General features: G+C 48.5%; 1 protein-coding gene across 1 annotated transcript; it reads left to right on the forward strand.

The window, feature by feature from the left end:
• The first annotated feature begins 2134 nt into the window (after positions 1-2134).
• Positions 2135-24994, forward strand: KLHL17 (kelch like family member 17). Its single transcript, XM_056864957.1, has 12 exons — positions 2135-2220; positions 10185-10444; positions 11955-12076; positions 12401-12622; positions 14398-14514; positions 16943-17156; positions 17925-18069; positions 19456-19623; positions 21278-21366; positions 22744-22817; positions 23503-23684; positions 24680-24994. Exons 2-12 carry the CDS (start codon positions 10234-10236, stop codon positions 24906-24908), a joined length of 1773 nt encoding a protein of 590 aa, XP_056720935.1. The 5' UTR covers positions 2135-2220; positions 10185-10233; the 3' UTR covers positions 24909-24994.
• The last annotated feature ends 287 nt before the right edge of the window (positions 24995-25281 follow it).

A 25281-nucleotide genomic window follows, 5' to 3' on the forward strand; every position in this document is an offset into this window, starting at 1 on the left:
TAATGTCACAATTTTTCTGCATACTTAAGGAATCCCCACTTTTCCCTACTTTTCTGTGAGGCATAGCTTTTGTTATTCCCCCACCCCACGGGCCATTCTACAACCAGCCATAGCATGTGTGCTGAGAGAACTATAGAATAAGAGTTGGTTTTTATATGCCGACTTTCTCTACCATTTAAGGCAGAAACAAACTGGCTTACAATCACCTTCCCTTCCCCACAACAGGCACCTTGTGAGATAGGTGGGGCTGAGAGAGCTGTGATTAGCCCAAGACACCCAGCTGGCTTCATGTGGAGGAGTGGGGAATTGAATCTGGTTCTCCAAACCCTATAGGGATGGCATAAGAAGCTAAGCAGGGTCAGCCCTGGTTAGTTCTTGGATGTGAGACCACCAAGAAAGTTCAGGGTTATAAGAACATAAGAAAGGCCATGCTGCATCAGACCCAGGCCCATCAAGTCCAGCAGTCTGTTCACACAGTGGCCAACCAGGTGCCTCTAGGAAGCCCCCAAACAAGACGGCTGCAGCAGCACCATCCTGCCTGTGTTCCACAGCACCTAATAGAATAGGCATGCTCCTCTGACCCTGGAGAGAATAGGTCTGCATCATAAGAACATAAGAAAAGCCCTGCTGGATCAGACCCAGGCCCATCAAGCCCAGCAGTCTGTTCACACCATGGCCAACCAGGTGCCTCTAGGAAGCCCACGAACAAGACGACTGCAGCAGTGTTATCCTGCCTGTGTTCCACAGCACCTGATATAACAGGCATGCTCCTCTGATCCTGGAGAGAATACATATGCATCATAAGAAGGTATGCATCATAAGAGGGGCTGTGGCTTAGTGGTAGAGCATCTGCTTGGCATGCAGAAGGTCCCAGGTTCAATCCCCACCATCTAAAGGGACTAGGCAAGTAGGTGATGTGAAGAACCTCTGCCTGAGACCCTGGAGAGCCGCTGCCGGTCTATGTAGACAATACTGACTTTATTGTCGAAGGCTTTCACGGTCAGAGTTCATTGGTTCTTGTAGGTTATCCGGGCTGTGTAACCGTGGTCTTGGAATTTTCTTTCCTGACGTTTCGCCAGCAACTGTGGCAGCAACTGACTTTGATGGACCAAGGGTCTGATCCAGTATAAGGCAGGTTCATGTGTTCAACATAAGAAAAGCCCTGCTGGGTCAGACCCAGGCCCATCAAGCCCAGCAGTCTGTTCACACGGTGGCCAACCAGGTGTCTCTAAAAAGCCCACAAGCAAGACGACTGCAGCAGCATCCTGCCTGCGTTCCACAGCAGCTAATAGAATAGGCATGCTCCTCTGATCCTGGAGAGAACAGGTATGCATCATGCCTAGTATCCATTTTTACTACCTTACCCTGGGCAAGGTCCAGGAGCTGAGATCACGTGCCTGAAGACACACCTGCCATCAAGCCCAGCAGTCTGTTCACACAATGGCCAACCAGGTGTCTCTAAAAAGCCCCCAAACAAGACGGCTGCAGCAGCGCCATCCTGCCTGGGTTCCACAGCACCTAAGATAATAGGCCTGCTCCTCTGATCCTGGAGAGAATAGGTATGCATCATAAGAACATAAGAAAGGCCCTGCTGGATCAGACCCAGGCCCATCAAGTCCAGCACTCTGTTCACACAATGGCCAACCAGGTGCCTCCAGGAAGCCCCCAAACAAGACAACTGCAGCAAGATCCTGTCTGTGTTCCACTTCACCTAAAATAATAGGCCTGCTCCTCTGATCCTGGAGAGAATAGGTATGCATCATAAGAACATAAGAAGGGCCCTGCTGGATCAGACCAACTGTTCAGCGAAAGCATCTCCTCCCTTGCCCTCAAGGGTACCCAAACCGGCGCTTCCGATGACGGGGCGGGCGGCGACTTTAAACACACACCGAGCCCAGCTCGCCTTTGGTTAGTGCTGGAGAGGCTTTGGGGGAAAGTGCTGGGGTGTGTGCATGTGTGTGTGCACATTTTTTCCCCCACTGTGCGAGGAGAGCCCAGCCGCGCTCAGTCCCCGATGTGCGAGACGTGCAAAGAGGGAAAAAGCGGTCGCGTGCAAAAGGGAGAAGCGAGCCAGAGGCGCCGGGGCTCCTGCAACGGGGGGAGCCGCTTTGCACCGACCAACTTTGCAAGGGGGGGAAGCAGAAAATCCATCAATCTGGAGAACAAACTGCCCGAGCACGGGAAGCAGCTTTGCTTTCTCGCCCTGGAGGTTGCAGGCGGGTGAGTGCCGGAGCCGGCATCGTGATTGTCTCCTGGACAGGAGCAGGTTTCCAGCAGGTTTCCCTCCTTTGCAGGGCTCTGGCGTTTTTTAATTCGGTTTCCTGCTTTGCAGGCGCCCCGCTGGATGCAGGGCTTTCTGCTGCAGTTTGCGGGGAGGGGAGGACCGGCGGGTCGCAAATGCATCCTTTTGTTGTCTCGCTCCTCCTCTCCCCCCCCCCCCACATCAACCCATTTATCTCCATCCTCCCTCTTCATAGCGAGCGAATTTCATTGGCAATCCGACTTGAGGTGCAAAAGGATATTCGAGCCAGGGGCTGTGCAGATATTCAGAGCATAAATTTGCTCCAAAGGAAACGTTAGTGAGCGAGAGAGAGGGGCCATTTATGCATGGGAGGATTCCCCTTGGATTTGCCCCTCTCTAGATGCACATTTTCCCCATCCAAATTCTCAAAACTCTGCATGGGGGCTTATTGAGTGTTGAGAATTTGGATGGGGAAAATGTGCATCTAGAGAGGGGCAAATCCAAGGGGAAACCTCCCATGCATCAATGGCCTATGTAATAGCTTATATTCGAGTTTCAAGGATTTGGAGGAGGGGGGGGGGAAATGTGCATCTACAGAGCGGCAAATCCAAGGCAAAACCTCCCGTGCACAAATGGCCAGAGGTGTGTTTGTTTTCGAGCCAGGGCAGCGGGAGGAAAATCTGCTGCAGCGGAAAGACCGGGCGAGGAAAAGGGAACCGGAGCCTCGGCTGGGCTTCCAAACGCCGGGGTGTGTGTGTGTGTTGTGTTGCGGTTAGTAGCGTAGACACGCGCTGGTGTCCCGGCTGCAGGGTTATCCGAGGTGACGGTTTGCATTCAGACATCTGCAGTCCCCCAAGTCTGGCGGCGGTGGTTTATTTCATTGCAAAAAAAAAGGGAAAAAAAGCTGAATTTCTCTTTCTTGCTTTTGCACGCAGTGGGTGCAAAAGAGGATTTGGGGGGGGGGGAAATCAGATGCAGTTTTTTGTGTGTGCCCCCCCCTGCTCCCCAGACTACCAGTTGCAGTATCAAAAGCCTGCATTGCTGCTACCAAGAAGCGACCGGATTTTTTTTTTAATTTAAGGAGGCACGTAGAGGATGCAGTTTGCTCTATAAAGCAGCTTTGTGCGTCAAATATTGGTCTGCATCTCAGCCGACATGATCCCTGCCCATATTCAGATACGCTTGGTGTGTGTGTGTGTGTGTTGGTTGAGAAAGAAAAGCAAATGGGATTATCAAAAGGGAGAAGGGGAGAACCCAATTTGGATTCTCCTTAAATTTTTGTTGGTCTGTCTTCCACCTGCTCCCTTTACATTTGCGTCAATTTCAGCCCTATAGAAGGTGGGGGAATCTGGACACAAAGGAATCAGATTCTAGGGCCCCGTCCTAGATGTACAATGGGGCTCCATCCCTAAGGGTGGAAAATATACGTATCGATAACGGAAATATTTCCTTGTACAGCTTTCCAACAGACAATATTAATGGGGAAATTGCAAATTATAAATTGGCATTGGTAGGTCTTGTTATGGTCTCCTTCTATGCGGGGATCTCTGAAGGCCTTTTCATATATCCTGCGAAAGCAAACCCAGGTTTGCCAACAAGTATATATGCTCAACCGAGCCACAGCAAATTCTGCATCCCTGACAAATGTTGCAGCATGATTAGGGTTGCCAACCTCCAGGTACTGGCTGGAGATCTCCTGCTATTACAGCTGATCTCCAGCCGATAGAGATCAGTTCCCCTGGAGAAAATGGCAGCTTTGGCCATTGGACTCTATGGCATTGAAGTCCTTCCCCTCCCCAAATCCTGCCCCCCTCAGGCTCCGCCCCCAAAACCTCCCGCTGGTGGCAAAGAGGGGCCTGGCAACCCTAAGCATGATGCATGCCTTGTCTGATTGCAGGTATTACTTTAAAGCTATAACACCTAAGAGTACCCCCCACAAAATGTAATGCGTGGAGTGTCCCCCCTGGAGGAAGAGGTTGGTGTGCTAAATGATTTAATAGACAGATGAACTCCGTTTTATTTATTTTACAAATTTGTATTGCCCCAGGTAGTTCGAAGCTGGTTGACTCCTTGGCCGTTGAGGGTGGTATAAATCAAAAGGAGTAATAATATTCTTTTAAGGCTGCAAGAACAGTCATTCCAAATAGTGTAATGTAAGATATCATTTAAACAATGGATCCTTTGAGGGGTAGGGGCTGTGACTCAGCAATAAGAGTTTAAAAGAATAAGGTAACAGGTGGTGTGGAAGACCTCTACCTGAGACCCTGAAGAGCGGCTGCCAGTCAGAGTCGGAAGTCTCTTGATATGCTAAAGGTATGACTCAGTTGTAAGGCAGCCCCCTTGTCTTCATGTGTGCTGCTTTGCCTTTGCCAACTGACAGTCAGCCTTTGTTGAAGGACTGCCAGTTCTCCTTTATTGGGTATGATTAGATCTTTCAATTGCTCTTGGGAAAGAGGTTCAGCACGATCGCCCATCTCCCAGCAGCACTGGCTACTTTTTGAGGAGGCTAGCTGTTGTGTCTCTGGAAGTTACCGCTGTGGGCTTGCCTCCCGCCAGTCAAGATGAGCATCGGAACAGCAAACATAGGCAGAAGGCCCTGCTAAGAGTGGGTGAGTCCTACACTTGTATAGGAGCCAGATGTATTTCCTGTTTTAATTTGGGGGTGAGCAGGAAACCAACATACTTCAGCTATCAGGACTTGGGAAAACACTGCTCTGCTTGCTGTAGTGGTTAAGAGCGGTGGTTTGGAGCAGTGGACTCTGAGCTAGAGAACCGGGTTTGACTCCCTACACCTCCACAAGGGCAGCGGAGGCTAATCTGGTGAACTGGATTTGTTTTCCCACTCCTACACACAAAGCCAGCTGGGTGACCTTGGGCTAGTCACACTCTCTCGGCCCCTCCTACCTCACAGGGTGTCTGTTGTGGAGAGGGGAAGGGAAGGTGATTGTAAGCCGGTTTGATTCCTCCTTAAGTGGTAGAGAAAGTCGGCATATAAAAACCAACTCCTCCTCCTCCATAAGTCTATGGCCATTTATGCACTGGAGGTTTTGCCTTGGATTTGCCGCTCTCTCGATGCACATTTTCCCCATCCAAACTCTCAGAACTCAAAAATAAACACCCATGCAGAGTTTTGAGAATTTGGATGGGGAAAATGTGCATCTAGAGAGCGGAAAATCCAAGGCAAAACCTCCCGTGCATAAATGGCCTATATGTTTTCCATACTGATTAATCCCTCCCACTTCTGGTGATGTTTTAGAACTCAAGGCCTTCCTTGCTAACACAACATTATTTCATCACAATGCAAGTTTCCCATGCATGGGAGAAGTTCTACTGGTGAGATGTGTTCCTTCCAAGGGTGGCCTTTTTTTTGCCCCTTGGCAATACTGGGAATCTAGGCAAATGCTCTGTTTGTCTTGGAACTGGTCTTCTCCCTCTAGATACAGCAGTCGATTCCGATGTTTCTCCTGCAACTGCTGGCTGGAGATCTTCCAAGCCTGATCCACTTGGCGTTAAGGAGAGAATTTTATACACTTATGCAGTCAATGGTGCTTAGAAAGGGACAGGAGTTCCCTCCTCCTTCACTTAGTGCAAGTGCGAAATAATAACTGTTAATAAGAGGTATGTAGCAGCATCTGTGCACAAGGGGCTGCATAAAAGTACCAAGCAAAATATAAACAAGTCCCTGCCTCCAAGGAGCCTACAGTCTGGGTACAGGTTCTTCCAAACATCAAGAACATCTCACTCATCTTGGTTAACGTAGATTAGGACATGGAATCTAATATTGCCAGTCCTTAACTTCCATCTGGGGCCTTTTTCCCCTTTGGGAAAAAGAAGAGGAAGAAGAAGAGTTGGTTTTTATATGCCGACTTTCTCTACCACTTAAGGGAGACTCAAACCGGCTTCCAATCACCTTCCCTTCCGCTCCCCACAACAGACACCCTGTGCGGTAGGTGGGGCTCAGAGAGCTCTAAGAGAGCTGTGACTAGCCCAAGGTCACCCAGCTGGCTTTATGTAGAGGAGTGGGGAAACAAACCCGGTTCACCAGATTAGCCTCTGCCGTTCATGTGGAGGAGTGGGGAAACCAACCCGGCTCTTCAGATTAGAGTCCACTGCTCCAAACCAGCGCTCTTAACCAATACACCACGCTGGCTCTCTCTCTCAAAAAAAGCAGCTATAGTTATTTCTCTTTTGCTTTCTCTTTGAATGGTTTTTATTTTTTTATTTATTTTAATTTTTTGCTGGGTTGACTGAGTAAGGGGGCTGGCGCTATAGGCCTTCTGACGTGTTAGGCTGAACACCATGGATCGTGCTGGAAGCTACCTGAGTTAGCAAGAAGAGGGTGATTAATTTTTTTTTGCTTGCGTCATGTCCTTTTGAAGCAGCAGGGTCTATTTTTAGGAAGGGTTAGTTGGAGGGCTGTGCAAAAGACAGGGAGGATTTGCTTCCAGAGCTGGGACTTTTGCCTGAGATGAATAGCTTGGTTGAGCAGAGAACGGATCAAGTAACACACAAAACAGCTTATACAAAGCTCAGGCCTCAGTGGCTGGAAGATGCAAACTAATAATGCAGTGAAGAGTACCTCTGAGCATATGCAGACTGCATTCCCCTCACCAGTGACCATCCCACTCACACCGGATATACAGAACAAGATTTCTGGAATGGAGGGTCCTGCTAACAGGCATTCTGCAACCCCAATACTTTTCTCTTTTAGAAATGATCACCAACAGAGGTTTTATGGCCTGGCCTGGAAGTAAATCCCATTGAGTTTAATATAAGCATAGGACGGCTGCCTTAAATTTATGCGTTTAACATCTATATCCTATATACCAGGAGTCCTCAGCCTTTTTGATCCTGAGGGCGCCTTGGACTTCCGACACAATGTGGTGGGCGCAGCTGCAAAATGGCTGCTACAGCTTACTTTCAGTCACATAGTGAAAAAAGATCATTGTGCTGTGCAGGTAGTTGCTGGCAAAGTAACACTTTTAAAAAGTCTATACTGCCGATCAGATCTCCAGTGGCCGATCATAAGCCTTGCTGGGCAAAAGCCCCACCCGGCCCCTTCCTAAAAACACTTGGTGGGCATCAGGAAAGGTGTTGGCGGGTGCCCTGGGGACTCCTGCCATATACACTCAGCTTTATACTTCTGTGTCCTTTGTGCACGGGTCACAACTTGTGAACCGCAAACCATATATGCCCCACCCAGCTTGTGGGAAGTAAACAAACTGCGGTTTGCCGAGGCAGCTGCGTTCAGACACCGCAGCAAACTGGGGCTTGATCAAACTGGGAATGGCTCAGTGAAGCTTTGCGTCCAGGAAAGGGAAGAGTGCGAGAGCGCAGCCAATAAGCTGTGGTTGTGCCCAATGCGGACCGTAGCTTGTTTTGATGTCTGAATGCAGCCTTAGTGTTCATGTGCGTGCTTTCATCTACATGTACATTACATTCAGGGATGGGTGCATCAAGAGTTTTAACTTCTGCAGACTCTTGGAAGGAAGCAGAATCCTGAAGAATCAGCACGCTGTCAACTCAACGCTGACAAAATTCCCAAAAAATCGTCATAAATAGGGTCAGTGTTTTTACCTAGTGTACATATCATAAGGGAGAGGCTGTCCCAGTTGAAAGCCATGAGTTTGAAGTGGTAAAAGTCTGCTATTCTTTATCAGGAGTCTACCACCCCATTCCAGGGCATAGACCTGGCCTCAGTCCACAACATTGTGGGATCTCTCCCCCCACACCAGGGGTTTTATAGAAGAGAAGCATGGTAGGGGGCTCCTTTCAGTTTGTCGCTTGAACTCTGGCTCTTTTGGCAACTTAAACAGAGGTTCATTCTCTTTCTGTGCCAGAAAGGGTGGGAGAACCCTGTATGCATATCAGGGGGGTGGGAGGGAGTTATCCGCATGCTGCCTTTATAACAGGGTATTTATTCTCTGCATCCATTTCCCTCAAAATGCATCCTCTGTGTGTGTGTGTGTGTGTGTGTGTGTATAAAAGAACAGGAGTCTCTTTGGGCTCCTAGCTTCATTATGCAGGGCAGGGCTGTGTTGGCTTGCACCTGTTCAAACATTTTTCCTTCGTTTTTACTGTTTATTGCTCGGTACAGTATAGATTTATGTGCGGCACCTGCACAACGGGATATCTGTTCAGGAAAGGGGAAGATTGATTTCTGGCCTTTTGCTTGCTTTCTTCATTTCCGCATGGTGTGTTTAGTCATAACTGGGCATCTAATGCCTAGGCAGGGCATCCGGGGGGGGGGGGGACGAGGGACGGACCCCACCTAGCAGGCAACTCATGGTTTTGATTGGCTCTGACTTCTCATGAAATGCCTCCTGTTTTGTGGTTGTGCCTTTTATAATGTTTCCTGCTTTAGTTAGGTTTTATTTTGTAAGCTGCACAGAAAATTTCCAAGTGAATAAAATCTAAAAGTCGCTGGGCCACGAATGGCAATAGCCAGGCCTCTGATTCCTGATCAGTTGGAAGTCCAGGAGATCTCCAGGCCCCACCTGAAGATTAGCAACCCTAGCAGAAGCTCTTGAGCACCAGCGTGGTGTAGTGGTTAAGAGTGGTGGTTTGCAGCGGTGGACTCTGATGTGGAGAACCGGGTTTGATTCCCCACTCCTCCGCATGAGCGGCGGAGGCTAATCTGGTGAGCTGGGTTTGTTTCCCCGCTCCTCCACACGAAGCCAGCTGGGTGACCCTGGGCTAGTCGCAGCTCTCTCAGCCCCACCTACCTCACAGGGTGTCTGTTGTGGGGAGGGGGAAGGGCAGGTGATCGTAAGCCGGTTTGAGCCTCCCTTAAGTGGTAGAGAAAGTCGGCATAGAAAAGCCAACTCTTCTTCAATCCTCCACCAATAATAATTACACCGTGTGCATCCACCGCCACTCACATTGCAAACGTTAATGAGCCTGCTGTACGTTATGTCTCTGGCAGAGTTTTGGTTTTTTTCCCTTTGCTTTAAGGGTCCTTCTGTTCTGTCTCTCTCGCAATCAGTCGCACGTGGGTGGCTCCTCAATCAGATCTGTACAGTCATCTCTCAAAGTCTTCCCTGCTCCCAGACAAGGATGGAGCTCCCGTCACAAGAAGTGCTCCGGTGCCCCTTTTTTGGCTTTTTTGTTTTCAGTCTGCCAGGAAGTCTGGATTCTCGCTGCCTTTTCATGCATCTGTCAGTCGGAATAGCAGGGGGGCCGCTGCGGGTTTGGAATCCCTTTACCGTGGGCTGCCGCTGCCGCCACCTCCTTCAATTTACACCCCTCTATTTACGGGAATAAATTAATCGGATTCCTCTTCCCAGCTGAGGAATAGCTATTTTTAGATGCAACGCACACACCCGTACTCCTTTTAGGCAGTGGTGTGTAGGTGTTTGTGAAGAATACACAGGCCCTGGGAAATGTGTGTGACTTGCTGTCGGGATGCGGGGGTGGACAGATCCGAAGCAGCCTGCTTGATGTTTTTCGACGGTTCCTTTTCATTGTTGGCACTGACAAAATGCTTACGGTTCTGACTGCCAGGTGTTTGTGTGGAAGATTTATATATTGCAAGGACTTATGGGGTGGGGGGGAATATGACTCTCAGTCCATGTGGGATGCCTGGTGGTGAACACAATGTCATTCAGTGTTGGGGTGTGTGTGCAGGATTTTGCCCTGGCTGCAACGGTGTTTACGTATTCAGCCCTTGATTTTATACAAAGCTGCCCTGTATTAAGTCAAACCCTTGGTCCATCTAGCCAGGTATGGTCCCCTCAAACTGTAGGATGCAGAAAAAGGTCTTTCCCAGCACTGGCTACCCGCAATCCTTAACCAGAGATAGTTTGAGATGGATAGCCACATGAACACACATGAAGCTGCCTTCTACTGAGTCAGACCCTTGGTCCATCAGAGTCAGGCTACTGGTGTTTTACTGGTGTTTTAACTTGAGTGTGTTTCCTCCCACCCCCATCCCGCGCTGTAGCGAGGCAGAACGAGCGCTGCCCAGACCCAGGAGCGACCCGCCTGCAGTCATGGAGAGCGGCATGCAGCTCTTGAACCGGGACGGCCACAGCATCTCCCATAACTCCAAGCGGCATTACCACGATGCGTTCGTCTGCATGAACCGCATGCGGCAGCGGGGTTTGCTGTGCGACATCGTCTTGCACGTGGCCACCAAGGAGATCAAGGCACACAAAGTGGTGCTGGCTTCCTGCAGCCCCTACTTCCACGCCATGTTCACAAGCAAGTACCTTTCTCTACGCCTTTCTGATTGAGCTGTGCATGCTAAAAACCCAGAGTAAAGTTTGTCACAGGCTTGAATGCTTGAAGCTGCCTTATACCGAATCAGAACCTTAGTCCATCAAAGTCAGTATTCTCTACACAGACTGGCAGCGGTTCTCCAGGGTCTCAGGCAGAGGTCTTTCACATCAGCTACTTGCCTAGTCCCTTTAACTGGAGATGCCGGGGATCGAACCTGGGACCTTCTGTATGCCAAGCAGATGCTCTACCACTGAGCCACGGCCCCTCCCCTGCACCTGTCACCCCCGTTCCCCTGTCAAGAACTGAATTTTGCAAGTGGTGTATAAATAATGCAAAGTGAGCATACGTAAATGGTATGATTCCTCTTGTTTTGCCTTCATAAAAGTGTTGAGTGTATGAAACTGCCTTATACCAAGCCTCAAGCCATTGTCCCATCCCAATTAGTACTGCCCATGCCACAGTAGCTGTCCATAAGAAAAGCCCTGCTGGATCAGACCCAGGCCCATCAAGTCCAGCAGTCTGTTCGCACAGTGGCCAACCAGGTGCCTCTAGGAAGCCCACAAACAAGATGACTGCAGCAACAGCATTATCCTGCCTGTGTTCAGCACCTAATATAATGGGCATGCTCCTCTGATCCTGGAGAGAATAGGTATGCATCATGACTAGTACCCGTTTTGACTAGTAGCCATGGATAGCCCTATCCTCCATGAACATGTCCACTCCCCTCTTAAAGCCTTCCAAGTTGGCAGCCATCACCACATCCTGGGGCAGGGAGTTCCTGGGTACCGAAAGGTCTTTCCCAGTGCCTGAGTTCCTTTAGCTGGAGATGCCAAGGGTTGAACCCAAGACCTTCTGAATGCCAAGAACAGTTGGTCTGCTGCTGAGCTTTGGCCCTTCTTTATGGATACCCAAGGCTGGGTGAAAAGAAGAAATAAATAAATATTATATCTGTGTATAAATACTGAAAATATAATTTATTAGAAGTACTAAAGGTTAAAATTATTTAAAAGCATTAAAATAGCACAATGGCATTTCCTGAGGTTGATAACTGTAACCACATACCAAACGCGTTTCGGCCTATAGGGCTTTCATCAGTGGTTAATTAAAACCCTTGTTAAGACTGCACACATTTACAGAAACAAATTAATAAATACATATACAAACAATTCAGACCCAACCAGGCATGTGCATAGGTTGTAAAATCTATTCCCAATTACTCAAACATCTGGTCAGATAGGTTCTAGTTGTAATACTGGTTAGTATATGTCTCTCACATACTATGTGTGCAGGTATCAACCTAGTAAAGCAGTGTCCAGATAGATGATGTGAAACTAGTAAAGCAGTGTCCAGATAGAGGACAGATAGATGATGTGAAAGCTCTTCCCCAGGACAAAAAGGAATAGTGAACTTTGTTCAGGTGTGAGTGTGCTCTCAGCCTGGTGATAATGGTATGCAAACCTCGTGGAACCCACGTGCAAACTTTTCTCCACAGATGAAATGAGCGAAAGCCGGCAGACCCATGTGACGTTGCATGACATCGACCCGCAGGCGCTGGAGCAGTTAGTCCAGTATGCTTACACTGCCGAGATTGTGGTGGGAGAAGGGAACGTGCAGGTAAGGGCACATCCTGCTGTAATGTCATCCTATTTATCTACTTAGAACATGGGTATGCCCACTCCTCAGAAACCTGCTCCAGGCAGTTCATGGCATAAAAAAAAAATGAGAACTTAAAAATCATTAAAATGAGAACGACCTAAAAATTATTAAAATGAGTCAGACCTCGAATTGCTCTCGAGATTGACTTTTGCATGGCAGGAGAGAGACGGGCAAAGAGATCAGGGCACGGTCATTCCATAAATGCAAAATTGGGGGAAACTCTTAATCACAGCGACAGGACTGAGATGTTGCTAAAAAAGTTCCCATCTCTTATCTTTCTAGACTCTCCTTCCTGCTGCCAGCCTCCTGCAGCTAAACGGGGTGCGGGACGCGTGCTGCAAGTTCCTTCTGAGCCAGCTGGATCCGTCCAACTGCCTGGGCATCCGGGGCTTCGCAGACACGCACTCCTGCAGCGATCTGTTGAAGTCGGCCCACAAGTACGTCTTGCAGCATTTTGTGGATGTCTCCAAGACAGAGGAGTTCATGCTTCTGCCCCTCAAGCAGGTAGAGCCGCGCCGATCCTTCACAATGGCGTCAGGATTCCTCGATGCTATGAGTCGTTTTAGTGTGTATTTTAACATAACTGCAGTTCAGGGGCCATTACTCGGTTTCACAAATCAGTTACTGTCCTACCTGTGTGTGTGTGTGTTAAGTGCCATTGCTTCCGACTCGTGGCCACCCTATGAATCAAAGTCCTCCAAAATGTCCTATCTTTGACAGCCTTGCTCAGATCTTGCAAATTGAGGGCTGTGGCTTCCTTTATTGAGTCAATCCCTCTCTTGTTGGGTCTTCCTCTTTTCCTGCTGCCCTCAACATTTCCTAGCATGACTGTTTTTTCCAGTGTCTTCTCATAATGTGACCAAAATACGATAGCCTCAGTTTAGTCATTTTAGCTTCTCGGGTCAGTTCAGGCTTGATTTGATCTAGAAACCCACTAATTTGTTTTTTGGCAGTCCTGCCTGCCCATACTTAATGCTGTTGTTCAGGGTCAGGAAAATAATAGAACTCCTTTAAAGGGTGCCTTGCCTGCTCATCTGGAAGAATATTTCGTTCATCATAGGTGGCTAAATAAGTAATTCATAAGATTTGCTGTTTTCTCAGGGGTTGTAATTCTAGAGTTAGTCTGAAATAACAACCCATGTTTACAATATCAAGAACCTTCAGGGTCGGGGAGATTCTCAGTGTGCCAGAAGTGTGTGTGTGTGTTTGTTTTTTAAAGGTTAGGGAAGATTTTGCAGTTGAATAGCCAGATTTTTATTTTTATTTTCCAGGCCCAGAGACAAAGCTGTACAGCTGGGGGATGGGGGGGCTAGCTGACCTAATGAGGTGCTCATGCAGTAAGCGGTTAATTAAAATGCAGTCAGTGTTTCCATGAGTCCTCCTCTGCCTGTACTGGTGGCCCGATGCCAGTTTGGCCTGAGCTGCCCTCCCATACCCGACAAGGCATGGCAGGCCCTTCTGTAGATGGGGAGATTTGAGAAGGACTGTTTAAGGAATGAGCCTGGCTCCGCGGCACAGTATCTGCTTCACGTGCAGAAGGCCCCCGGGTTCAATCCCTGGGACTCGAAAAGATCCAGTTCAAAAGGTCTCGGGTGCCAGGGTCTGTCACACTTGGAGGACTGTTGCCATTGGAGAAGGCAGGCGTATGGTCTGATTTATGCAAGGCTGCAGCTGTTTTGTGTAACTGTTTGTAACATTACAGAGGTTGAGAGGATTTTTTCCCCTCTGTTTGGAATCTCTCATCTGTTGCCGCTTTCTTTGCAGTCTTCTATTTCATGCATTTTGTGTTGTTTATTTTCCTAATCAAAGTGTTTACCCTTTATGGAGCAGAAATTAGAAATTAGCACCTGGAGAAATCTCAATATCTAGAGAAGGGCTGATAAGACAAAGAAGAAGATGAGTTGGTTTTTATATGCCGACTTTCTCTGCCACTTAAGGGATAATCAAACTGGCTTACAATCACCTTCCCTTCCCCTCCCCACAACACACATCCTGTGAAATAGGTGAGTCTGAGATAGTTCAGAGAGAACTGTGACTAGCCCAAGGTCACTCAGCTGGCTTCATGTGTAGGAGTGGGAAAACCAACCCAGTTCACCAGATGAGCATCCACCATTCATGTGGAGGAGTGGGGAATCGAACCCGGTTCTCCAGAGTCCACTGCTCCAGACCATCGCTCTTAACCACTACACTGTGCTGGCTCTCCCTGGAGTAGACTTTTTTGAGATCCATTTCCCCTTCCTCTCAGATGCCTGAACTAACCCAGATTTCCTTCTCCACAGGTGCTGGACCTCATCTCTAGTGACAGCCTGAATGTGCCCTCTGAAGAAGAAGTCTACCGGGCTGTCCTGAGCTGGGTCAAGCATGACGTTGACAGTAGGAGGCAGCACATCCCCAGGGTATGCAGTCCAGTGCGGGTTTTGGTTCCCTCCACTCTCTCTCCCCATGTCTGTCCTCTGTAACTTATTTCATGCGACCAACCGAAAGCATTGTGTGGTGGATCCTTCCTTTCTCTCCACCAGAAGATCCCTTTCCCAAGACAACAGCCAATTTGAATAACTTCATTGTGGCTTAGTTGTCGTTCTTCACCACTTTGAATTTATTTGAAGATAATGTGGAGTATAGATGCTCTTGAGTAAATTTTTGAGGCGAGTTGCTACATGGGGCTTTTCTCCCTACTCTCAACAGTTAATATGATAGGGGGGTTTAGTGTTCCTGCCAATATGGTAGAAAGACATTGCATCTTTCAGAGGCCAGAACGTTGGGTTGTGATGCGAGAAACTCGGGATCAAATCCCCACTAAACCATAAAACTCCCTGTAGGTGGCATTGGAGAAATAATGGGCCATATATGCAGGGTTGTTTCCCCGTGGTCACCCCCACCAACTGCTCCGGTGCTTCGTTTTGATTACGCATGCCTTTCTTGACGGTCGGAGGTCACCTCACTCTCCCTGTGTGTCTCTGCCCGTTTTGCCCACATTTTCCAGATTCTTGCTTAAACAGCATCCGGAAAAACACGGGCAAAATGCGCAGGAAGAATGAAGCGACCTCTGACAGTGACCACGAGGGAAGCAGCCCTGCATAAATGGCGGGGGTCTCTCATCTCAGCCAACCTGTTAGGGAGTTATTGTCTCTTATCCCTAACCTACCTCTTAGGGGTTGTTTTGAGGATATTGAGTGAGAGCCCCGTGCGTTCCGTTTCTTGGAAGTGATGGTGGAAGCCGAGTCACGCTCAGTAAGATTTTTTTTCTGTACTGGACAAAGTAATTCAATATGTCTTGCCACGTAGAATTACTTTCACAGCACAGACTTTTCCATTAAGAATATTACAGGGGATATATCACTTCTCTGCAGTTCCTCTGCTGCCTCAAAAACGTTCCTAATTTGACCTTAAACACAAAGAGATTTTTTTCCCCTTTCCCAATCCTGCTGTGTTGTGAGCACCCCCGTGTGGGTGAAAACACCATTACAAAAATCCTAATTACTCCATTAATAGAGCATCATATGTGTTGTTGCCACCTTCTAAGTCCAATGAAGCCAGTGTTTCGAAGGATGTTTCCCGGTTTAGGATTGTATTGCTAAGTTTAACTGAATCTTATGGGACCATACTAGACTTCACTACCCTCAGCAAGGAAGGAGAGGAAATCCTCTGAAATATTGAACTGCAACCTGCCAAATAATCACTCTTCAGACAGCGGAGTCCCTCGGCCCTAGCCCTCTTTCCCCGGCCTCTCCTGCTGTCTGTGCTCCTTTCTCTTCGCTTCTGTTGACCTCCTTTTGCCCTGCTTGTAGCCTGATCTTCAGAATTGTACAATATCGAGAGTTACTGGGTTTCCAAACCATTACACAAAAGTAGGCCTTGGGTGCCTTCATAGGTTTTAACAGTGAAAATACACAACCGATTCTGCAAGACTTACACTAAAGGAAAAAACCACCACGAGGCCACTATATATATCAAAAGATCCTAAACAACAATTTTACGATTTTATAATGCAATCCCAAAATGTTCATACACAATTCTACGGACAGACTACTAAGGATAACAATACAGAAGCCATTCAAAGCCACATAGAATACTCCGTAAGTTCTTCATATATATAAGCAGTCTATTTCATGTCTAATGTTTGTGATCATGAACTTTTATCATGGACATTAGAGTTGAAATAGAATACTCCATAAGTTCTTATAAGCAGTCTATGTGGCTTTGAATGGCTTCTGTATTGCTATCCTTAGTAGTATGTTCGTAAGTTTCCAAGCATCAAGGTAGGGCCATTCAGTTATTTCACAAGTTGGTGCTCAAGAGAAAGACCAAAATGGTTTGGTGGGGCTAAAAAACAAAATCAAGATAGTGGATGCTAATTGATAAAGTGGTATGGGAACAAATGAGGCCGTTGTAAGATTGTGTTTATTTGTTTATATCCTGCCCTTTTTTCATTATGGAACACAAGGCAACATATATAGTTCATAGGAGATTTCCTATCCAGACACTGACCAGGTCCAGATCTGCTTAGTGTCGCTATGGTGGCTGCATCACATGACTTCACACCATCTCCTTTTGGGGTCCTGAATTCCTCAGGAAGCAGCAGATTGTTGTTTCCCCCCCTTGAACAATGTGAAGATGATGTCAAGAAATCGCCATATGAGTTGTACATTTTGAAGGTTACCAGCTGAGGAAATGGGGACACATGAGCTCCATCCCATTAAGCATCTAGGAGAGCCGTTGTTCTAAGAGAAGCAAGGAGACACCGCCCTGATTTATAGGCAGGCAGTTCTTGGCCCCCGCCTTTACACGTGGCTCTTGTTTTTATCAAGTCGTCTTTCTTCACAGCTCATGAAGTGTGTCCGGCTGCCCCTCCTCAGCCGTGACTTCTTGATGAGCAACGTTGACACGGAGCTGCTTGTGAGGCACCACTCGGAGTGCAAGGACCTTCTTATTGAGGCCCTCAAGTATCACCTCATGCCAGAGCAGAGAGGGGTCCTAAGTAACAGCAGGACCCGACCCCGACGCTGTGAGGGGGCCAGCACCGTGCTCTTCGCTGTGGGTAAGGAGGAATGTCCAGGAGTCATGGGAAAGGCTTTGTGGATGGGCTGGATGGGGGAGGAGATGTAGTCTTCGGCCTGAAAGACCTCCTGAGAGCCAGCGCAGTGTAGTGGTTAGAAGCGGTGATTTGGAGCGGTGGACTCTGATCTGGAGAACCTGGGTTTGATTCCCACTTGTCCACATGAGGGGCCGAGGCTAATCTGGTGAACTGGGTTGGTTTCCCCACTTCTCCACGTGAAGCCAGCTGGGTGTCTGTTGTGGGGAGGGGAAGGTGATTGTGAGCCAGTTTGATTCTTCCTTAAGTAATAGAGGGAGTTGGCGTATAAAAACCAACTCTTCTTCTGCTGAACAGAAAATAGGTGCTCCCCTCTGAGCCAATAGCTGCTGGTATCATCATCTTTGTTCTTATATAGTAGATAGGACAAGACTATATGAGACACCATGTTAGGAGGGGCAGCCCTACCTACCTCACAAGGTGTCTGTTGCGGGGAGAGGAAGGGAAGGAGATTGTAAGCTGGTTTGATTCTCCTTAAAAGGTAGAGAAAGTCGGCATATAAAAACCAACTCTTCTTCGGCTAAACATGATGTAAATTTCCCTGACAATAATGGTAACATTTTCTTTTTCAAAACTCAATCCTTGCATGCTGACATCATCTCAGAAACAAACGTGAATTTCTGTATGTGCAGCAAGGGACCGTGTCTGTTTCCCACTGTGCTTATCAGCTTTTGGATATTCACTCCCCCCCCCCCCGGTGGTGTTTCTTGACAGGTGGAGGAAGCCTTTTTGCCATCCACGGTGACTGCGAAGCCTATGACACCCGGACAGACCGCTGGCATATGGTAGCTTCCATGTCCACCCGCCGGGCCAGGGTGGGCGTTGCTGCTATTGGGAACAAGCTATATGCCGTGGGCGGGTAAGGAGGAGTTCTCTGCCAAGGAGAGGCAGCTTTTTACAAAGCATGTTTTTCAAGGAAGCAGTAAAGGTGAGGGAGAGAGAATGCTGTAGAAATCCCGCTTTAGGTCGCAAAGGGAGAAATTGTCGCTAAGAGCCAGCGTGGTGTAGTGGTTAAGAGCAGTAGTTTGGAGCGGTGGACTCTGATCTGGAGAACCGGGTTCGATTCCCCACTCCACATGAGCGGCGGACTCTGATCTGGTGAACTGGATTTGTTTCCCCACTCCTGCACATGAAGCCAGCTGGGTGACCTTGGGCTAGTCACAGGTCTTTTAGAGCTCTCTCAGCCTCACCCACCTCACAGGGTGTCTGTTGTGGGGAGGGGAGGTGATTGTAAGCCGGTTTGAGTCTCCCTTAAGTGGTAGAGAAAGTTGGCATATGAAAACCAACTTTTCTTCTTCTTTTCCTTCTTCTCCTTCTCCTCAGAGTAGTCTGTGCTTTGAAGATAAAAGATGCTAGGTTCAATACCTGGTACCTCCATGTAAAAAGGATCTCAGGTAGCAGGGTGTTAGGAAAAGCCCAGAGTTGATGCGGTTCGACTCTGAACAGAGTTCGCTGCAGGTGTGGCACCTGCTTAAAATGCAGTTCTGGTCCCATCCTTGGCTGTGGCTCAGTGGTAGAGCATCGGCTTGTCATGCGGAAGGTCCCAGGTTCAATCCCCGGCGTCTCCAGTTAAAGGGACCAGGCGAGTAGGTGATGCGCAAGACCTCAGCCTGAGACCCTGGAGAGCCGCTGCCAGTCTGAGTAGACAATACTGACTTTGATGGACCAAGGGTCTGATTCAGTATCAGGCAGCTTCACGCGTTCATGTATGTGTGTTCATATCAAGCAAAAGGGCTCTTTGATAGAGGCTAGGACAGATCTCTTGCCTGAGAACTAGGAGAGCCACATCCGGGCAAACGGCACTGGGATAGATTGATCCGTGTGTAAGTTGGCAACGGTTCTCCAAATTCTCAAACAGAGCTCCCTTCCAGCACTGCTACCTGAGAACCGTTTAAATGGTAGCGTTTTAGCATAGGACAGTTTTGCATAGAAAGTGTGTGTCCTGTCTAATGTGTGTTCTGTGTAGTGAGCTATGAGTCCTTCCCGAGAAAGGCAGCGTGCTTGTGGTTACCAGGTGCTTCCGATAGCTGTGCCTGATAGATCCCTTCATTCCAGCCCTTGTGGATTTTCCAAAAGCATCTCTGTAGTGTCGGAATGCCGTCCTTGATGGGCCGCTATGTCTGTCTGGCCATTCTTCTGCCCAAACCCAGTAACTGTTTTTCAGACACCCAGGTGTCAGTGATGAGATTTGGTAACAATCCTTGTCCAATTCATAGAACCTTCCAAAAAAAATCTTTCATTGCAGCTATGATGGGACCTCTGACTTGGCTACGGTGGAGTCGTACGATCCTGTCACCAACTCTTGGCAGACGGAGGTTTCCATGGGGACCAGGCGGAGCTGTCTAGGTGTGGCGGCCTTACACGGACTCCTCTATGCAGCAGGGGGTTATGATGGAGCATCCTGTCTCAACAGGTAGGGAAAGATGTGTTTGGATCCACCCGTTCCTCCTGCACCGTGGCGGTAACTAGACCAGCTTGGATTACCGAGAGATCATTGTGGTCGTTGTCATAAGGACCAGCATCCTTTTAAAGGTTTTTTAATGGCTTGGAAGGTTTCTCGGATCTCTCTGAGGCTCCAAAAAGAGAGTTACATTATAGGGTCACAACTTATCGATGTTTCTGTGACTGCCGATGCTCTTCAGATTCAGAGTTTAAAGCCCTATATAGGTTAGGAACAAGATACTTGAGAACTTGAGGCAATGTCAAATCACCTCTGATCATCTCTTGCCTTGAAAACCCTACAGGACGCTTAGGGCTGTTTAGCTTGGAAAGAAGAGACATGATAGGGAGAGAGGAGACATGATAGAGGTCTATAAAATTATGCATGGTTTGGAGAGGGGACAGGGAGAAGTTTTTCTCCCTCTCCCATAATACTAGAACGCAGGGTCATCTGCTGCAGCTGGAGGGTGAGAGATTCAAAACAGATAAAAGGAAGTATTTCTTTACACAACGCATAGTTAAATTGTGGAACTCCCTGCCCCAGGATGTGGTGATGGCTGCCAACTTGGAAGGCTTGAAGAGGGGAGTGGACATGTTCATGGAGGAGAGGGCTATTCATGGGTACTAGTTAAAATGGATACTAATGATGCATACCTATTCTCTCCATGATCAGAGGAGCATGCCTATTATGTTAGGTGATGTGGAACACAGGCAGGACATGCTGCTGCAGTCGTCTTGTTTGTGGGCTTCCTAGAGGCGCCTGGTTGGCCGCTGTGTGAACAGACTGCTGGACTTGATGGGCCTTGGTTTGATCCAGCAGGGCCTTTCTTATGTTCTTATAACTATTGGCTCCCTAGCCCCAGATCATCAAACTACCCCACCTACTACTAGGATGGGAGACCACCAAGGAAGCCCAGGGTTGCTAAGCAGAGGCAGGAAATGGCAAATCACCTCAGATCTCTTGCCTTGAAAACCCGACAGGATTGCCATAAGTCAACTGTGACTTGACAACATTTTACTTACACACACAGCAATATTTATTGACTGCTGGCGTTTGTTTTGATTTATTCCGCTTCTGCTGTATCTGCACCTTATTCTTTTTAAAATTATTTCTTACTGTGTTTGATGGAAGCTTTTGCTAATTCGTAACCATCCTGGGAGGAGCCCCATGGCGCAGAGTGGTCAGCTGCAGTACTGCAGTCTAACTCTGCTCACAACCTGAGTTCGATCCCAACGGAAGTTGGTTTCAGGTCGCCGGCTCAAGGTTGACTCAGCCTTCCATCCTTCTGAGGTCGGTAAAATGAGGACCCAGCTTGCTGGGGGTAAAGGGAAGATGACTGGGGAAGGCAATTGCAAACACCCCATAAACAAAGTCTGCCTAGTAAATGTCGGGATGTGACGTCAACCCATGGGTCAGGAATGACCCGGTGCTTGCATAGGGGACCTTTACCTTTAACCACCCTGGGAGTCAATAAACTGAAACCATGGGATAGAGATTTTTTAAAAAAAAACAACTAGCATGTCCAGAACCATTAACCTCTGTGCCATTTTTTTTTTTAGCCAATAGTCCCCCTGCCTATGAATATCTGTTAATTATTGGCCTGTTTCTCTGTCTTGTCCTGCCTCAGTGCTGAGAGATACGATCCTCTGACAGGAACCTGGACCTCAATCGCTGCCATGAGTACCAGGAGGAGATACGTTCGGGTGGCAACGTTAGGTAAGGCCACCTTTATTTACTTCCTTTATGGTACACCTTTCTCACTGAGAATCGAGGCAAATGATTCATTTTTAATGCAACAAAATCATATAATATAGACAATAAATTCAATAAACCCTATGTTTGGGTTCGCAAGTTCCACCTCCACGCTTGGAGCTTTCCGCCTCATTGAGGAGTCAGCGAGCAGACCAGTAGTTCCCTTGCACACCTGCGACGAAGGTGCAAACAGTAAAGCTGTGCCTGAGACGTTTGCAGAATGTCTGGTTTGCGTGCATGTGTACTGTGTTCCTTCTGCTCCTGTTTGCCCCTTTCCAACCCCCCCCCCCCAGGACTACTTAGTCATCTCCCCTCAACTCTTGAATGCAACACACATTCTGTCAAGACACCACATGCGCCGTGTGCTCCTGTGGTGGCCAAAGAGCCACCTGTGCTTTACCTGTTAAAAATTTAATCGTGACAGCAGGGAGGAGTGGCTGCGTCATAAGTCTGAGGCCGGGGAGGCGAGCCTGCGGGCAATCTCTTGGGCTGCCGTCTGGCTCGCACGGAACAGTTCGGAAATAGCCTCATGAATGTTTAATGGGTCCCTGCACCAGAGGAGTCTGCCACAGAGCGGCAAGAAGGAGCGCTGTGTCCGTGCACCATGAGATAATCTTCCCAGAGTGGCCTGTCTAAGAACTGGGGCCTGGGCAATGGTTGCTTGTTGCTTTTGGTCTTGTGTTTCTGAGCACCTCAAAACGCTGCCTATGTCGGCCTTTGTTCTTACTGCAGCGGCCAGCTTGTACTTGAGCTGTATGACTTCACACTACAGGAGGGAGGTCATGTGGCAAAAACAAGTCTCTTTCCCTTGAAAATAAGATGGCACAGAGGAAGGTATTAGCCTGTTTGGAGCGGTGGAGTCTGATCTGGAGAACCAGGTTTGATTCCCCACTCCTCCACATGAGCGGCGGAGGCTAATCTGGTGAACTGGATTTGTTTCCCAACTCCTACACATGAAGCCAGCTGGGTGACCTTGGGCAAGTCACAGCTCTCTTAGAGCTCTCTCAGCCCCACCTACCTCACAGGGTGTCTGTTGTGGGGAGGGGAAGGGAAGGTGATTGTAAGCCGGTTTGAGTCTCCCTTGAGTGGTAGAGAAAGTTGGCATATAAAAATCAACTCTTCTTCCTGTGCCTCTCCCTGACATGCTAGTTTTCTATGTGCAGGGAATTGCTTTTTAACAAGGAGCATTAAACGTATGTGAGCCTCAACTTGGACACTAAAGTGCGAGAGGCCGAACACGTTTCCTGCCTCACTGAGCAGAGTGCAACAAAGGGATGGTCTTTACTGTTGCAGGTTTCTTTTTCTCTGTGGTTGTTAATGGATTGTGGGGTTTGTTTACAGATGGCAACCTTTATGCTGTTGGGGGCTATGATAGCTCATCCCATTTGGCCACTGTGGAGAAATACGAGCCACAGGTAAATGTGAATTCGAAGAGCAAAGCATGGAAGTGCGTTAGGACAACAGGGTAGGTGGCGGGGTGGGAGGGACAAATTATGGTACAGGCATCCCTGCTCTGGAGGTCATGTAGGGAATGCCACTGGAGGGGAAGGCTGGAATGTGGAGTGGTGGAGAAATGAATGACAGAAGAGCTGATGGGCATCAGTGACAGACAGCCACCAAAGGGGCACAAGCCCTGGTTTGCAAAACCACTTCAAACCGTGGCTTCTGTTTCACATTTGCTGGCTAATTGCAAACCGTGGTTTTTCAGTTCTGGTCATCATACCAAACCTTAGTTAAGCTTCCCTAAAGATGGTTCCCCTGACCTGGATAGCCTAGGCTAGCCCGATCTCATCAGATCCCAGAAGCTAAGCAGGGTCGGCCCTGGTTAGTACTTGGACGGGAGACCACCAAGGAAACCCAAGGTCGCAACACAGAGGCAGACAATGACAGACCACCTCTGGGTCATCTCTTGCCTTGAAAACCCAATGGGGTTGCCATAAGATGGCTGCTACTTGATGGCCAAAAAACCCAAAAATGGTTAGGAGTGACGTCTGGTTTGACCCTATATGTGCAAGAAAGGGGGTGGCGATGAAGAAACAATTCCTTTGTTCTTTGTCTCAAGTCCTTTCCCCCCCCTCCTTTGCTAACTCCTGCCACTAGATAAACACATGGACTCCAATCGCTAACATGCTGAGTCGTCGCAGCAGTGCCGGCGTGGCTGTCTTGGAAGGCATGTTGTACGTGGCAGGTGGCAACGACGGGACCAGCTGCCTTAACTCAGTGGAGCGCTATAATCCTAAAACCAACACGTGGGAAAGCGTGGCCTCTATGAATATCCGGAGGTAGGAAAGCAGAACGTTATCTCAAAGAGAGTTTCGGTTTTGCTTGTCTAACAGCCTGCCCACACTTATGCCTCAATTACGATAGATTCTAAGCAAGACAAAACAAAAAAATAAGTCTACTTCACAAAAAGATGTCTGCAGAGCAATTAATTTCAGCCAAGCTGCATGCTACAAGGGAAAGGCAAAAGCCTTCAGCTTCACCAACCAGTCAGACATGATGGGTAGGGTCTTTCCTTGACCTTAATGATTATGGTCAGGCCCAGAGCGCACGCTCGCCCCCCCACAATTAGTCAGCCCAAAAAGTACTTTCCATCCACCCCATCCAGTACTTGGTTTCATTTTGGCAGCCCTCCAAAGGATGGAGAGAAAGACCTAAAGGGGAAAGCCGAGAATATAATAACTGCCCTGCTGATAAGATCAAGACCCATCTAGTCTAGCAGCCAGAGAGATGTAAGAGTTGTTAGACGGTGGAATCAGCTACCTAGGGAGGTGGTGAGCTTCCCCCTCACTGGCAGTCTTTAAGCAGAGGCTGGACAAGCACTTGTCAGGGATGCTCTAGGCTGATCTCCTGTATGGCCCCTTCCAGCTCTATGATTCTATGTGCTGTCTCCCTTGATTTCCTGGCAACTTGTTAAGAACATAAGAAAGCCCTGCTGGATCAGACCAAGGCCCATTAAGTCCAGCAGTCTGTTCACACAGCAGCCAACCAGGTGTCTCTAGGAAGCCCACAAACAAGACGACTGCAGCAGCACCATCCTGCCTGTGTTCCACCACACCCAAAATAATAGGCATGCTCCTCTGATACTAGAGAGAATAGGCATGCAGCACGACTAGTATCCATTCTAACTAATAGCCATGGATAGCCCACTCCTCCATGAATATTTCCACTCCCCTCTTAAAGCCCTCCAAGCTGGCAGCCATCACCACATCCTGGGGCAGGGAGTTCCACAATTTGTTCTGATGGTAATACACATTATTGCCTCCCGTCTTCCCAGGAGCACCCACGACTTGGTGGCTATGGACGGGTGGCTCTACGCAGTGGGCGGCAACGACGGTAGCTCCAGCCTCAACTCCATCGAGAAATACAACCCCCGTACCAACAAGTGGGTGGCAGCATCGTGCATGTTCACCCGGCGCAGCAGCGTGGGCGTAGCCGTCCTGGAACTCCTCAACTTCCCGCCTCCTTCCTCGCCCACCCTGTCGGTGTCCTCGACGAGTCTTTGACAAAGAGTCCGGTCACGCCTCGGCACGAGGGGACTGCAGCATCTGTCGGAGCGCAAAGCCTGCTTGGCCTGACCCCTGCGGCAGCCGCTCCCTCTGAAGGGAAGGGACGGGAGGCGTCGATGCCGTGCTCAAGATCTTTCGAGTCCTACGTCCTGAAAGGAGGTTCATTTCTGGCTTTTGTGGTGTGCAGCTACAAGAAGAGATTTTGGACCGCGCTTCCTTAAGTCGAGAGCCCTTTCAGCAAACGAAGACCTTGGCCGCCTGGCTTCCACCATCTGCTCTATCATCGCTCGACCTAATTTTCGTCTGGTTATCTCAGGCCAGTCTCAATTATGAATCTCCTGTTTCCGCAACTGGATGTGATCTCTGACTC

The sequence above is a fragment of the Euleptes europaea genome, chromosome 19 (assembly GCF_029931775.1).
Source record: "Euleptes europaea isolate rEulEur1 chromosome 19, rEulEur1.hap1, whole genome shotgun sequence".
Taxonomy (NCBI): domain Eukaryota; kingdom Metazoa; phylum Chordata; class Lepidosauria; order Squamata; family Sphaerodactylidae; genus Euleptes; species Euleptes europaea.